The 13,639-nt window shown below is 50.8% G+C and overlaps 1 protein-coding gene across 1 annotated transcript in view; it reads right to left on the minus strand.

The window, feature by feature from the left end:
• The window catches only part of CSMD2 (CUB and Sushi multiple domains 2), a 597,382-nt gene that overhangs the window by 115,053 nt on the left and 468,690 nt on the right, over positions 1 to 13,639 (minus strand). Inside the window, exons 28-29 of the mRNA XM_066375796.1 lie at positions 8,766 to 8,904; positions 4,299 to 4,486 (exon numbers count right to left, since the gene is read on the minus strand). Coding sequence (XP_066231893.1) covers positions 4,299 to 4,486; positions 8,766 to 8,904 — 327 coding nt within the window. The remainder of the gene's footprint in view (positions 1 to 4,298; positions 4,487 to 8,765; positions 8,905 to 13,639) is intronic.

A 13,639-nucleotide genomic window follows, 5' to 3' on the forward strand; every position in this document is an offset into this window, starting at 1 on the left:
ACAGTATTACAAGCAGGACAATTCATAACTCTAAAATGGCCTCTAAGTGTTCAAGTGACAGGAAGAATTGATCATTGCAGCAAACTTCACTGTTGTCTTAATTCAGGAAATGGCTGCAGCCATCCCGACCTTCAGCGACCCCCGCCCTCATCAGTCAGCCGCCGTCAGCACAGCGGCCAGGCCCTCCGCCAGGGAGAGGGTTACGATTCACTGAAGGCTCAGATGATGGTTAGCAATTTTTAGCAACAAAGCATTTTTAAATTAAGGTAATGTACCTTGCTCTCTTTTTTAGACATAATGCTAGTACACACTTAGGAGACTATATAGTATCGTGTAAACATAACTTTTAATATGCACCGGGAAACAAACAAAAAATTCTGCAGTCAATTTTATTGTGACACGCGCTTCATTGTGGTGGTCTGGAACTGAACTCACAATATCTCTGAGGTCTGCCCGTACTCAACACTCATACATCTATGTATGTAAAACATCACAGTTACAGTTTATAATTTTCAGTCATCAGGAAAGAAAGTGTACTTCATTCTACTGGGCTAGCCCCAATGAGGAAGGATACAAACCCTTCTCCCTTCCGAACAGGAGAAAGGCGATGGGATGGAGGAAGGTGGATCAGTGCGCACCAGGCACCTGCTGGCATCGGCATTCTGCTGTGCCCACTTACCATCCCTCACCACCACTCTCACACATAGTACCACTATCCCTCTTTGAAAGATTAGGAAGTGATGTTCAGAGAAGTTATGTAACTTAAAAAAATTGTTTTAAATTTATTTATTCACTTTAGAGAGGAGAGAGAGAGACAGAGAGAAAGAGAGAAGGGGGTGGAATAGGAAGCATCAACTCCCATATGTGCCTTGACCAGGTAAGCCCAGGGTTTTGAACCAGCGACCTCAGCATTCCAGGTCAACACTTAAGCCACTGCGCCACCACAGGTCAGGCAAGTTACACAACTTTTTAACGCCTTATAGTTAATAAGTGATGAGGCCACCTCTGCAAAGACACTGAGTACAGGGAATAGCATTTGAGGCCACGAGATCTGGTAGCACAGTAGACCCAGTCTAGGAATCCAGGGATCCTGAGATAGGAAGAAGGAGACCACAGGGCAAGGCTGGGGTCCTCTCTCCTCGCAAATGAGCTACTTGAGCAGAGACTGGGAAACACGGTAGGGGGGACTAATATTAGGAGGCATGCAACCTGAGGACCAAAGGCAGCCCTAGGTATTCCCACTGCAAACAGACACACGTATCTTGGTACTGGTACCACAGAGCCTAATAAGTGGTGGAGGGTGCAGGGGTGGGCTATGCCTTCTCCACCCTCTCCCAGTAACGGGCCTCCTCCAGTCACTTGGCAGACTCTGGTTGTCTCTAGGTAGGCCTTATTTGGGGGCTGTGTTTTAGAGCTAAGGACCCTTCAACATATGATTTTTGGACCGACAGAGGAAAATGGAAAGGGCTTCTTTGAAAAAGAGGACCTGGAGGTGTGGCTCTAACCCATGGATTCAGTGGAGAAGAGGTAGGGAAGACATGGCCACAGCCAGGTTACCATGAACAATGGTACAATTTATGGCGCCCCCCCCCAAAATAAAAATATTGCAACAGTAACATGAAAGATCACTGATCATAGATCACCATAACAAATACAATAGATCACCATAACAAATACAATAATGGAAAAAAGTTGGTAAGAATTACCAAAAAATGACACAGAGATACACGTAAGCCAACGCTATTGTAAAAATGGCGCCAATAGGCTTGCCTGGCAAAGGTTGCCCCTAAACCTTCAATTTGTAAATAACACAGCATCTGCAAAACACAGTAAAATGAAGTGCAATAAATGAAGTGTACCTATGTACATAACACGAATGTTTGTTCACGAATGAACAAGGAGGAAGCTCAGACAGGTCCTACCCAGTGACTTCTATACCCAGGGACGGTGAAACGAAGTCACCTTGTAAGGAGACTGAGAGTGATAACATTTAGGGTGATATTTTGGAATCTCTACCAAGTAGAAGTCTCAGGTAGGACAAGTCAGAAGTCACTCTGGTGGCTGGTTAGGTTTGGCTGGGGTTAAAGAACGTTATCTGAGGTGACTCCATGTGTCATGTTTGTGTGACTTTTTCTGGCTGTGTCCAGCCCTTTCCACTTTCCTGGGTGTGGGTGTAACAAGGGTGCAGTTTTGAAAGGTTTATGCATTAGAAGGATCCCAGGATAGGAAAACTGAGGGCACTGATGAGGGTGTGATCAGAGAGATGACTAAGAAGAAAAACAATGATGATGATGATGATGAGGAGGAGGAGGAGGAAGAGGAGATATGGCAGTGGGGAAGGTGGAGGGTGGAGCGATGGGGTCCAGGCTAAGTCTAAATTGTGACAGCATTTGCTCCGATACCAGCATGTGGAGAAGGGTCTGATACAGGAGGTCTGTTGAATAGCAGGTGTCAGGAGGTAGAGAGGACAGCAAAATACCTTTCCCAGTCCAGCCACACGAGGAGAGAAGACGACAAGCAAAACGTCGCCTAATCTGTGCACCACGTGTCTTCTAGAACTGTATCTGACCAGCAGTGGACAGCTGACGGTTTTGATGAATTGATGGGTGCAAAGCGCTTAGGACAGTGCCAGCCGCTGGCGGACACTAAGTTAGCTATTACTATGATTGATATTGTTTGTGAGCTCCTGTGAGAAAGTCCCAGGAGTTGCCAAAAATATTTAATTAGAGAGCACTTTAAAAGGTCGCTGAGGTCCCACATTATGCAAGTGGGAGACACGAGCCAGAAACTTTTCATTTTTAACTGGTAATGTGACTTCATTTGTACACACAGGCTGATGAGGCCTGGGATGAACCTGGGTTGCAGTTCAAAAAAATAAAATTGATCATCTCCAGAGTATCTCTAGAGTCTTTTATATACACTGGATATTATACTCAGACGTATAATATGTAAGTATACAATATCTTCTCATTTTAAGCTGCTGAAACGTAATTAGATAGAGATAGAGAAGTTGGTTCCAAGAGATGATAACTTGCCAAGCTCAAAAGTCAAGCAAGCAATGGGGCTAGGATTTGGACAACAGTGTGTGGGATGATTTAGGGAAGAAGAAAAGAGAAGGAAGGAGAGAGCGTTGTGCTGCCGAACCCGGAGCTACGCTTCCCACTACGCCGCCACCTGAATGTTACGGAGCGCCTGATACGTGCCGCCTGAATGTTACGGAGCGCCTGATACGTGCCGCCTGAATGTTACGGAGCGCCTGATACGTGCCGGCACCGTACCGGGAGCTTCGATGCAGGAACGCACTGATCTGTACATTTCTGTGAGATAGGAACTATTCTACCATCATTTTATAGATGAGGAAATGGTGTTTTTAAAAGGTTAAATAAATGTGCCTCAGACCAGAGAATTGCTAAGTGCTAAACATGAGCCCTGAACCCACTCAATCCGACAGCCTGGACCAGGCTGGCGTGGGGCCGGTCTTATTAACAGACTTTCACTGGAACGCAGCCATGCCCATTCCTTTGTGTTTTGTCTTTGGCTGCTTGAATGCGACCATGGCGGAGTGAAGCGGTTGTGATAGGAGGTGATGTGGCTCCCAGCCTAAAAATGTTCATTTACTATTTGGTTCTCGAAGATAAAATTTGCTGACTTCTGCCCGTGACCCTTACACTATTGAACGTGTCTGCATTCATCCAAAAGTGCAAAGAGATGAAAAGAGTGGGGAAACTGGAGGGGTGAGAAAATGCGATCAGGAAGTATCATAAAGTGTCCAGTCTATGGCTCGGTGCCCGAGGATGGCCAAGGAGTGTCCCTGGGACTGAGGCCCAGGTACTGCAGCCCCAGGAGTTTGATGAGCTGTCCATGTGTGCACTGAAGTTATCCAGGAGGCTGTGGGTAGGGAGGAAGACTGAGCCTTATATCAGAATCCTCAGCAAATGCAGGGGAGGCACCAGGAAGATGTGAGTTGATATGCATGAGCTGAGGCTGTGGGACTGAAGAGGACTCAGGAATGGTCCACACAGAGAAAGGAAAGAAGAGGAGGAGTGATGTGAAAATAGAAATGAGGTGTAAGAAAATGCTGGCCTCTTTTTTTCCCAGGCTTGGGGTGGGTAAATGGGTGGGAAAGGCTAGGCCACCTGGAGGACCCCAGGGAAGGCAGGTACTGTGCAGGTGGCCGCGGTGTCGTTCTGGGGCGGGCTCCCTGAGATTCAGCCCAGTGATCTCACTACATGCTGGCCTCCCCTCTCCCAGGGCTGACTGGCCTTGCCCTCCCTGATCGCTGCCACCTGGGCCCTTACCTGTGTAGTCAATGACGAAGCCAGCGTTGCTCACGGAGGCGTCGCTGCGGAAGGCGAGGAAGAGGCTGTTGCTGCTGCTCTCAATGCGGCTGGGGAGCTGGGAGCCGTAGAAGCTTCCTATGAGAGGGCTGAGAGAGTCCCGTCCATCGTAGATGTGGAGGAAGTCATAGCCGGGCTCCAAGTTAAAGCTGGGGAACAAAAACATCCCACCCCGCCCCACGAAGGTCAAAATAAAGGCTCGCCTTGGGTGCAGCCAAAGTTGGTTTAACATCTAAAATTCAATGATTGTGATACCATATCACAGACGAAGACAGAAACTACATGATCATCCCAATACAATGGTCCCCTGGTATCTGTGCGAGACGGGCTCCAGGCCTCCCAGACAGCAAGCCCTCCGCCCACTGGGACACACGCTCAGCCCCTGAGACTGCCTGGAAACACAGGCTTGGGGCAGAGGACGTGGATCCCAGAGTCAGCATCCAGAACGCTGGTGCTGAAACTCAACAGCCTCTTCTTCTTCTTTTTTTAAATGTACTTTTCAATTAAGCTATATTGACGTATATCATTGTGTACGTTTAAGGCGTACGACAAATTGGACACGTTTATATATGCACTCTGATGGTCATTGTAGTGATAGGACCTCTATCACCTCACATAAGGATCATTTCTTTTTAGTGGTTGGAATAATTAAGATCGAGTCTCTCAACAAGTTTGGTGATTATTATACAATGTGGCCTATATATATTCGCTATACTGTGCACAGAAGGGAAAATGAGTCGCCAACTCTACACACCCAGGGGTCAGCCAGAGCAGGATGGAAGCCCAGGGCTCTTCCCTGCCGCTGAGCTGATGTTCCTTATACCGTGCTGTGCAGCACCTTCCTTTCCAGGAGGGGAGGAGCCACCGGGGAGCCACTCCCAGACAGGGAGGGGCCTGTTCCCACAGAGGACTCCAGCCCCCTTCCCGTGTCTCCCTGAGCCAGTTCTCAGCTCTCCTTAGGATCTGCTACCACCCCACTCCTAGCACCCACAGCTGGGCCTCTTCCTTAGCCATTCTGATCATTGGGAGGAAAAAAAAACTATTTTAAAAACTGTATTGAATATCAGAGCTCTTGGATGTCATTTATCCCACTGGGATGGATGGATGGAGCGAAGATGATGGAAAATACCAAGGACTGGCAAGACTGCGGATCCCCTGAAGCTCTCGTCCCCCTCTGGGTTCAACCACGTTGGAAAACTGTTTTTGCAATATTACCAGATTTGAACACAGGCCTTAGGCCGCAGTGACTCCGCTCTAAGGTATATATCCATCAAAGGCAATTGGTACTAATCAAGTATGCAAAGGTGAAAAGAACAGAAAGAAAGATACTCCATTTAGCTAGACTGAGAAGGAAGTGCAGCTCCACCCTTTGGCTAAGACACGTGGCAGTGAGAAGGGGCTATGGCCTCTCCAGGACAAAGAGGGAGGGCCGGAGAGAGACTGGGTGAAGGGTAGAGTCAGATGCACTGGCTTTCTTCTTAACTGGCACCCTGTCACGCTGGTGTCAGCTTCAGGGTCACCCCATCTTTGCTGGGTGGTATGATCTTCCTGCTTCCAGCTATCTGTTCTTCTAAAAGTCACTGGGGTAGGGATTTGGAATGGTCAGTCTCCGTCACAAACTATGGCTCCACCACGTCCTAGCTTGCCTGTCCCTGCCTTTCTACAATCATGTGATTTTTATCTGAGTACCCTCAATATGCCAGGCACTGTGTGCAAGGTGCCAAGGACATGGGATATGTCAGATGCTACCCCTTCTTCCAGGTGGTGATGGAGCTGAAGGAAGTGACGGACAGGAAGACGATTCATCAATGTCGAGAGTCCGCAGAGGTGCACAGGGCCACCCAACACAGAGGTCCTCGGGGAGGCTGAGCTGGAGTTGAGTCTGGGGGAGGGGTTAAGAGACCCTCAGAGAACAGACAGGGAAGGAAAAGGAAGTCAGTCACTGCAAAGGGAGAAGCAGAGGCAAAGCCACAAGAGCAAGAAATAGTCTTGGAAACTGCTAGTACTTCTGTCTGGCTGGAGCTCAGGGGTTAGGATGGGCGGGGTTAGAATGCGGTGGGGCCACTGAATGAAGAGGTAGGCAAGGGCCAGATCCCTCAGAAGGAAACTCAAAAGTTCGAACTTTAGCCCTGGCCGGTTGGCTCAGTGGTAGAGCGTCGGCCTAGCGTGCGGAGGACCCAGGTTCGATTCCCGGCCAGGGCACACAGGAGAAGTGCCCATTTGCTTCTCCACCCACTCCACCGCGCTTTCCTCTCTGTCTCTCTCTTCCCCTCCTGCAGCCAAGGCTCCATTGGAGCAAAGATGGCCCGGGCGCTGGGGATGGCTCTGTGGCCTCTGCCTCAGGCGCTAGAGTGGCTCTGGTCGCAACATGGTGACGCCCAGGATGGGCAGAGCATCGCCCCCTGGTGGGCAGAGCATCGCCCCATGGTGGGCGTGCCGGGTGGATCCCGGTCGGGCACATGAGGGAGCCTATCTGACTGTCTCTCCCTGTTTCCAGCTTCCGAAAAAAAAAAAAATGAAGAAAAAAAAAAAAAAGTTCGAACTTTAATTTATAGGGAAGAAGAAGCCACTTAGGATTTTAGAAGAAAGGCTCTATTTGTTATTTCTTTGTTTTTAAATGAAATATCATTTATATACCATGAAACTGTCATCTCTTAAGTGTCCTACTCTGCTAGTTTACTTACTGACTTATTTTATTTTATTTTATTTATTCATTTTAGAGAAGAGAGAGAGGGGGGGAGAGAGGAGAGAGAGACAGGGGGGAGGAGCTGGAAGCATCAACTCCCATATGTGCCTTGACCAGGCAAGCCCAGGGTTTTGAACCGGCGACCTCAGCATTTCCAGGTCGACGCTTTATCCACTGCGCCACCACAGGTCAGGCACTTACTGACTTATTTTACTTACCGGGTGACACTGTTTAATACTCAACCAGCTTTGATACATGCATATCAAGACCCGAATATTTCCATCACCCCTTCTGAACCTTCCCCACCCCCCAGAAGCCAACACTGGACAGGTTTTTCCTCACCATCCACCAGTTTTGCCGATCCTAAAACTTTATGTAAGTGGACTCAGACCTTGTGTCCTGGTTTATGTGTCTGTCTTCTCTTGCTCAGTGTGATATTTCTGAGGTTCATCCGCCTTGCACGTACCACTAGTTTCTTCCTGACTGCTGAGAAGTATTATCATACATTAAAATGGAAAACGGGATGGTTACCGTACGTAGCATTTTCACGTGACAAGATCACTCTGCCAGCTAGCTGCAGAGAAGACTGGCACAGAAGGCACGATGGGGGCAGAGGGACTGGTGAGGAGACGCTGGTAGTAATTCAGATGGGAAATAACAGGGCCTCAGACAAGGCAGCAGCTGGGAGGGTGGACAAAGGGGGAAAATACGAGGAGTGTCACGGCAGCAGAGGCTCCACGCCTCGGCCACGCAGAGAAGAGGCAGCGAAGGTGGACGATGGTGCCAGCCCCCAGTGTTCAGAATAGAGCTTATCTGGGGGAAGCACTATGCTTAGGTGTTGCAGCCGAAGCTCCTGCAGCAACAGAGACACCCAGCAGTTGGGTATAGGAGCCTGCAACTCAGAAGGGAGTCTGGACGGCTGGCAGAGAGAGTGGGCGTTTATAATAGAGGAAAGTGGGGGGTGATCGGGGAAGGAGGCGTGGGGGAGAGTGTGATACCACCTGGCCCAGGAAGAGGGCGTGAGACAGAAGCGGTGCAGCCAGGAAAGAAGCCGGAGAACTGGGGGTGGGGACTTCAGAAAACCCAAGAGGAAGAAGCAGAGGAGGAGGAGGAGGAGGGAGGGGGTGATCAAGAAGCGCAGGAGGATAACACGTGGGAGGTTCCATTCTGTTTAGCAACCAGGAGTTCCCCGATATCTTTTATCATAGGAGTTGCAGGTGGAACCCGTGGAGGCAGAGACCAGCCTTCAGGAGGGGAGGAAAGAGAGAGAAGCAGAGACGGTTCTTCTGAAGAGCTCGCCTCTAAAAGGCATGGAGGATACAGCGGGGGGGAGAGGTGGCCGGGGAGCGAGGTGGCGGAGCCCCTGAGAGCCACCTGAGCCTGTTCGTTAAATTGGGGAGCGGCTGGAAGGAGCTGGGTGAGAACAGAGGAGGAGAATGCAGGAGGGCAGGAGACCAGGATCCAGCAAGGCCCTACTCTCTGAATCTCAACAGCTTTTGAGTTGTGGTTGTTTTAAGCTACTTCATAAATTACATAAGGATTCATGAAATAAGAACATATGTGGAAACCACTGAGCACCGTACTGGGCACAGAGGAGACATTCCCTAAATGCTAGTGTCTGTCCCTCCTCCTCTGGACTCCCGCACCTCCCACGGGACGCAGAGGTACTCACCCAGAGACCCGGGTCGGAACCCCCTAGCTGCTCTGAACCCTCGTCTCCCACCCACGGGAAAGGTACATACATGTTAAATACCAGGGCGATGACGTAGTCCGGCGAGACGGTCACTTTCCAGTCACACTCTTTGCCTGGCGGGTAGGGCTCTGGGTAATTTGGAGACAGGATGACTCCCGAGGGCCCCGTCAGGTCTCCCCCGCAGGGAGCTGCGGAGAGAAGACAAGGCTGAGACGGTCCCCTTCGCCGGGTCCTATCTGACGGGTGATCGTAGGCACAGTAGAGAAGGACTGAGTCGGATACACGGAAGGTAACCCCTGGCTCTGGAGGCCAAGGGGAGGGTGGAGGAGAGTGGGGACGAGGTTTTACCTGGCAGGGATGGAAACGCTTTGGAACTACACGGAGTGGTTGCACCGCACTGTGAAGGTCCTAAATACCGCCGAGTCCTTCGTTATCAGATAGCTAATAATTTTGTGTTATGTGAATTTCACCTCAAGGAACTATTCATAAACATAATCCTTGGCTCTGCCAGTTCCAGGCTGTGTGACTTTGGAGGACTGGCCTAACCTCTCTGGATCTCAGTGTCCTATTGCAAAAAAACAGGGAACATCTCCTCCATGGGGTGGCTGCAAAGGTTTTGGAGATGCCTGTTAAAGCATCTGGCCTACCATCAGCAGTCAGTACCCGGACCAACATGTGTCTTTCAGCCCCAGGGAATACCTGGTCTCCTCCCGCCGCCTCACAACCCCTTTCCCTACCCCCTTCCTTGTGGGTATTCTCTAAGCGCTCTGGTGCAGTCAATGTCAGGGGGAACGGCAAACATCACCACATTCAGCTGCCAAGCACGCCAGCCTCCTACACTGCCAGTGCTCTTGGCATCTGCCTGGGGCTGCAGATACCTTCCAAATTTCCCAAAAGACCTTGTCCAAGAGAGCATGTATGCCTCAGTTGTATGGAGGTATTACAAATCCCCAATTAGTCCACGGTGGTCTCCCTCCCCCGAGGTGACAGGCCTTCCCAGCCGGCGGGGAGAGAGAGGGAAGGTGGCCAGCGATACGGCAGGTTGCTCGCCCAGGGCCCCCAGAGCTCCTCCCAGATCCCGAGTCAGGTTCTGCACTGATTGGCCGGGCTACTGCACCATAGCCTGAGGGTCTGGTGAAGCCGAGGCTGGGAAGTGTATGGGTCATTAACAGGAAAAGATGGCCAAGACTATAAATACGGCTTGGTGTGCAAACCACAGGGCACCGCCAGAGACTGGCAGTGAAGCCGGCAAAGAGTGAGCCCACAGGAGCTTCGAGGCCAGACAATCCAAGACTAGACCTGGAGGCAGGAGCCAAGGGCATATCCGAGAAGACAGAATTGAGCAGCAGCTGCTCGCCGGTCACGGAGCTGAGCAGTATTGACTGCCTCACGGTGCTGCTTTTACTCAGAGCGATGCTTAAAGGGCTGGATCAACCCCCAACAGGGTCTCTTTAAAAAAAGGTAGGTCTTCAAGCCAGGCTATAAAAATCCTAATGTGGGTGAACATGAAAACCTGAGTGGTCATGACTAGTGTGTTGTTTTTTTTCCGCCCCATGGAAAATACATCTCAATCACCAACCAGCGTACCAGAAATGCTCAAGTGGGCCCCTACTAAATGCCGGACATGAGCGACAGCATTTTAGATACCTCGTCTCATTTATGTCTCATAGCAACTCGGTGAGCGCAGGGTTATCCTCCCTGACTTAGACAGGAGGAACTGAGGCTCGGAGAGGTTAAGTCACTTGCCCAGAGTCACTCTGAGACTCAAACCCACATGCGTCTGGCTCCAAAGTCTGCCATTTCCCCATCCTTCTCTACCACCTTGAAACAGCTGATGGCCACGGGAGTATAGAGGAGTGACTCTCCCCTCGGGCCGGCAGGGGACAAGCCCTGGGTACAAGAGAGTGTTTGTGAGGACAGTTCTGTGAGTCAGGTCTGCCTTGTATTTCACTTGCTTCTCTAGAGAAGATGGTTAGATGAACGGGACAGACTAGAGGCCTGTTCGTCAGAATGAAACTGTCCTTAACAAAGCAAGGCCACACCGGCCAGTCCGCAGAGAGCGGCCCTGCCCGGAAACACAGTGTGACACAGCCAGTGAGAGAGGAGGAAACCTTTGTCCTGTCAGCTGCCCAGCTCCCTGGGGGAGGTCTTCCCAAAGGGGCCCAATGATTACTCCATGATGTGGACGAGGGCAACCAGGTGCGGCCTTCCTTTGCAGCTCGGGGGTGTCTGCCCTTAAGTTTGTCACCAATGGGGTGAATTTGGGCATTTCTGAAACTGCCCATTTTTCTTCTGCCAACCCCCAAGTTTGGTAGATCGTTCCAGATGGCTGAGAAGTGGACAGGCTGTACTGAGGGCTTAGAGTTGTGAAAAAGGCCATTGATTTGGAAGTTACACAGTCCTGGGTGTAAATCTTTTTAAAATTATTTTAAATTTTTTTATTATTATTAAGTGAGAGATGGGAAGGCAGGGAGACAGGGAGGCAGAGAGACAGACTCCTACATGTGCCCCAACTGGGATCCACCCAGCAACCCCACTAGGGGGTGATGCTCTGCCCATCTGGAGCCAATGCTCTGTTGCTTGGCAACCAAGATTTTCAGTGCCTGAGGTGAGGCCATGGAGCCATTCTTAGCACCTGGAGCCAAATTGCTCAAACCATTTGAGCCATGGCTTCGGGCAGGGAGGAGAGAGAGACAGAGAGACAGAGAGAGAGAGAAAGAAAAAGAGGGAGGGGAGGGGTGGAGAAGCAGATGGTTGCTTCTTCTGTGTGCCCTGCCCGGGAATTAAACCCGGGACTTCCACACACTGGGCTGACACTCTGCCACTGAGCCAACCAGCCAGGGCCCTGGGTTCAAATCTTCACTATGCCACTGACTGGCTGTAAGTTTGGGCTAGTTAGCCCACATCTCTGAGCCTCCAGTTCCTCATCTAGATAACAAACATAAAAGAATAGCGACGATAACGGCCTCTAATGTGCACAGTGTTGACTGACTACGAGTCAGGGCATGGTTCTAAGAGCTTTACAGTGTCGTCCTGTCGATCCTCAAAACAACCTTGTGAGGGAAGTACTTTTATTTCCCCTATTATATGGGGTGGGAGGGGGCACAGGGAGGTGAAGGAACTTGTCTAAGGCCACACAGCCAGTTGCGGTGAAGCCGGGTGGGAACCAGGGAGCTGGAAGCCAGAACCTGAGTCCTTACCTATGGTGATGGTGACTCTACTTGTGGTCGCACAGCTACAATGCCCAGCCCAGCGCCTGTCGGGGTGGGGAGGGGGACTCTCAATAAATACTTGTTTTTCTTGCTTTGCTTCCTCCCTGTAATGAAGGGATGTCGAAGCCAGCTAGGCCAGCCCTGGCAGGCAGCCAAGGGGGCTGGAAATTAGGGGCTGGTCACTGGGATTGCCAGGCTGTTTGCGAGAGGATGTAAAGGCATTTACTCCGTTGCCTGAGAAATAGTCACAGGCAGGCCGCGGGTGCAGCGGGATGGGTAAGGAAAGCTGTGTTGACCTCCTGGCCCCGCTTGTTGCCCATTTACTGCTCACCAGCTTAACACACAGCACGGCCCTCCCTCCTTCCCCGCCTGGGACGGCCTTGTCTCAGGACCCGCTTTTCTGCGAGACAAGCTTATAGAATCACTGATACAGGATGCTGGGTTTGGAAGGGGTCTCAGAGGCCATCTGACGCCCTCCAGAGCCTTCCCAGAATTCCCTTGACCAGAAGGAATTCTGGTTCAGGGAAGGGAAGTGAGTCCAAAAGCTCAAAAGAAGAAAACTGGGAAAGAAGGAAGGACAGAGGAAGGAAGGAGGGAAGGGGAGAAAGCAGTATTTCTAGAGGTCAGGGTTTGTTGTATGCTCACCCCACAATGCTAAGGGGAGGTATGTTTACTTTCACTTTACAGATGAGGAGACCGAGGCTCAGAGAGTGGAAGCAGTCTTCCCACAGCCACGGAACTAGTAGGTGGCAGGCTGGGAAGTGAACTTGGATCTGTCTCCTTCACTAGCCCGTTCTCTTCCCGACATATCACAACATGTGGTTGAGAACTGAGCTGGTACTGGAACCAGATCTCCCTTCCTGTCCACTCTATATGCACCATGATCCTATCACCCATACCCCGGGGGCCCCCAATCACCACCGAGGGACAGGACTTAGGGTCTCATCTTCAACGCGGGGCCTCAGAGCATGACTGGCAAAGGCCAGTCTTCAGAGGCCGGGATTGAGCCTGTGTGGCCAGAGGTGCAGGGCATCGCCAGGGTGGGGGGCACTGCATGGGCACCTGCCTCCGGAAGTCCCCTGACCCCTTCTCCAGCACAGGGGTCAGCGTGGGAGATAGGAAGATGAAGGACCGCATTCAGGCTGATCGGGCTTCCGTGTTGGCTCTGCCATATCCTAGCTCTGTGATTTGGGGCAAGATATCCAAATGTGTCCAATTTCTGCTTCCTCAACTGTAAAATGAGGGAATGGTGCTTATTACACACAGCTGTAGGGAAAGCTAAACGAGCTTTATAAATAAATGCCTAGTGTGGGGCTGGCACACCGTCAGGACTCAGTGACTGTTGGTTCCCTTCTAACCCCCGTGGTTGACACGGGAAATATATTCTGTATCCTGCCTTAGAAAAAGAGCCAAGTGGAAGCGAGCACCTGAAATGTTTCTCTCTCTCTCTCTCTCTCTTTTCTAGCCTCTTCTCCCTTCAAGTTCTCTCCTCCTCCCAGTCTTGGTTGTTAAGAGAGCAAGGTTATTCCAGCCCAACCCCTGCAAATTTCATGACCTCTAGTTCTTCATCTGTCCAATGGGGAGATTTTCAGACTCGGGGCTAATCTAGAGAACCAACATGCAGGTGGCCACTAGTTTCCCTGGGAAGAGAAAGAGCAAGGGTCTTTCCTTCCTGCCTGAGCCTATGGGTGTCCTTCTAGTGCGTCAGGTA

Source organism: Saccopteryx leptura, chromosome 3 (genome assembly GCF_036850995.1).
Source record: "Saccopteryx leptura isolate mSacLep1 chromosome 3, mSacLep1_pri_phased_curated, whole genome shotgun sequence".
In the NCBI taxonomy this organism is placed as follows: Eukaryota; Metazoa; Chordata; class Mammalia; order Chiroptera; family Emballonuridae; genus Saccopteryx; species Saccopteryx leptura.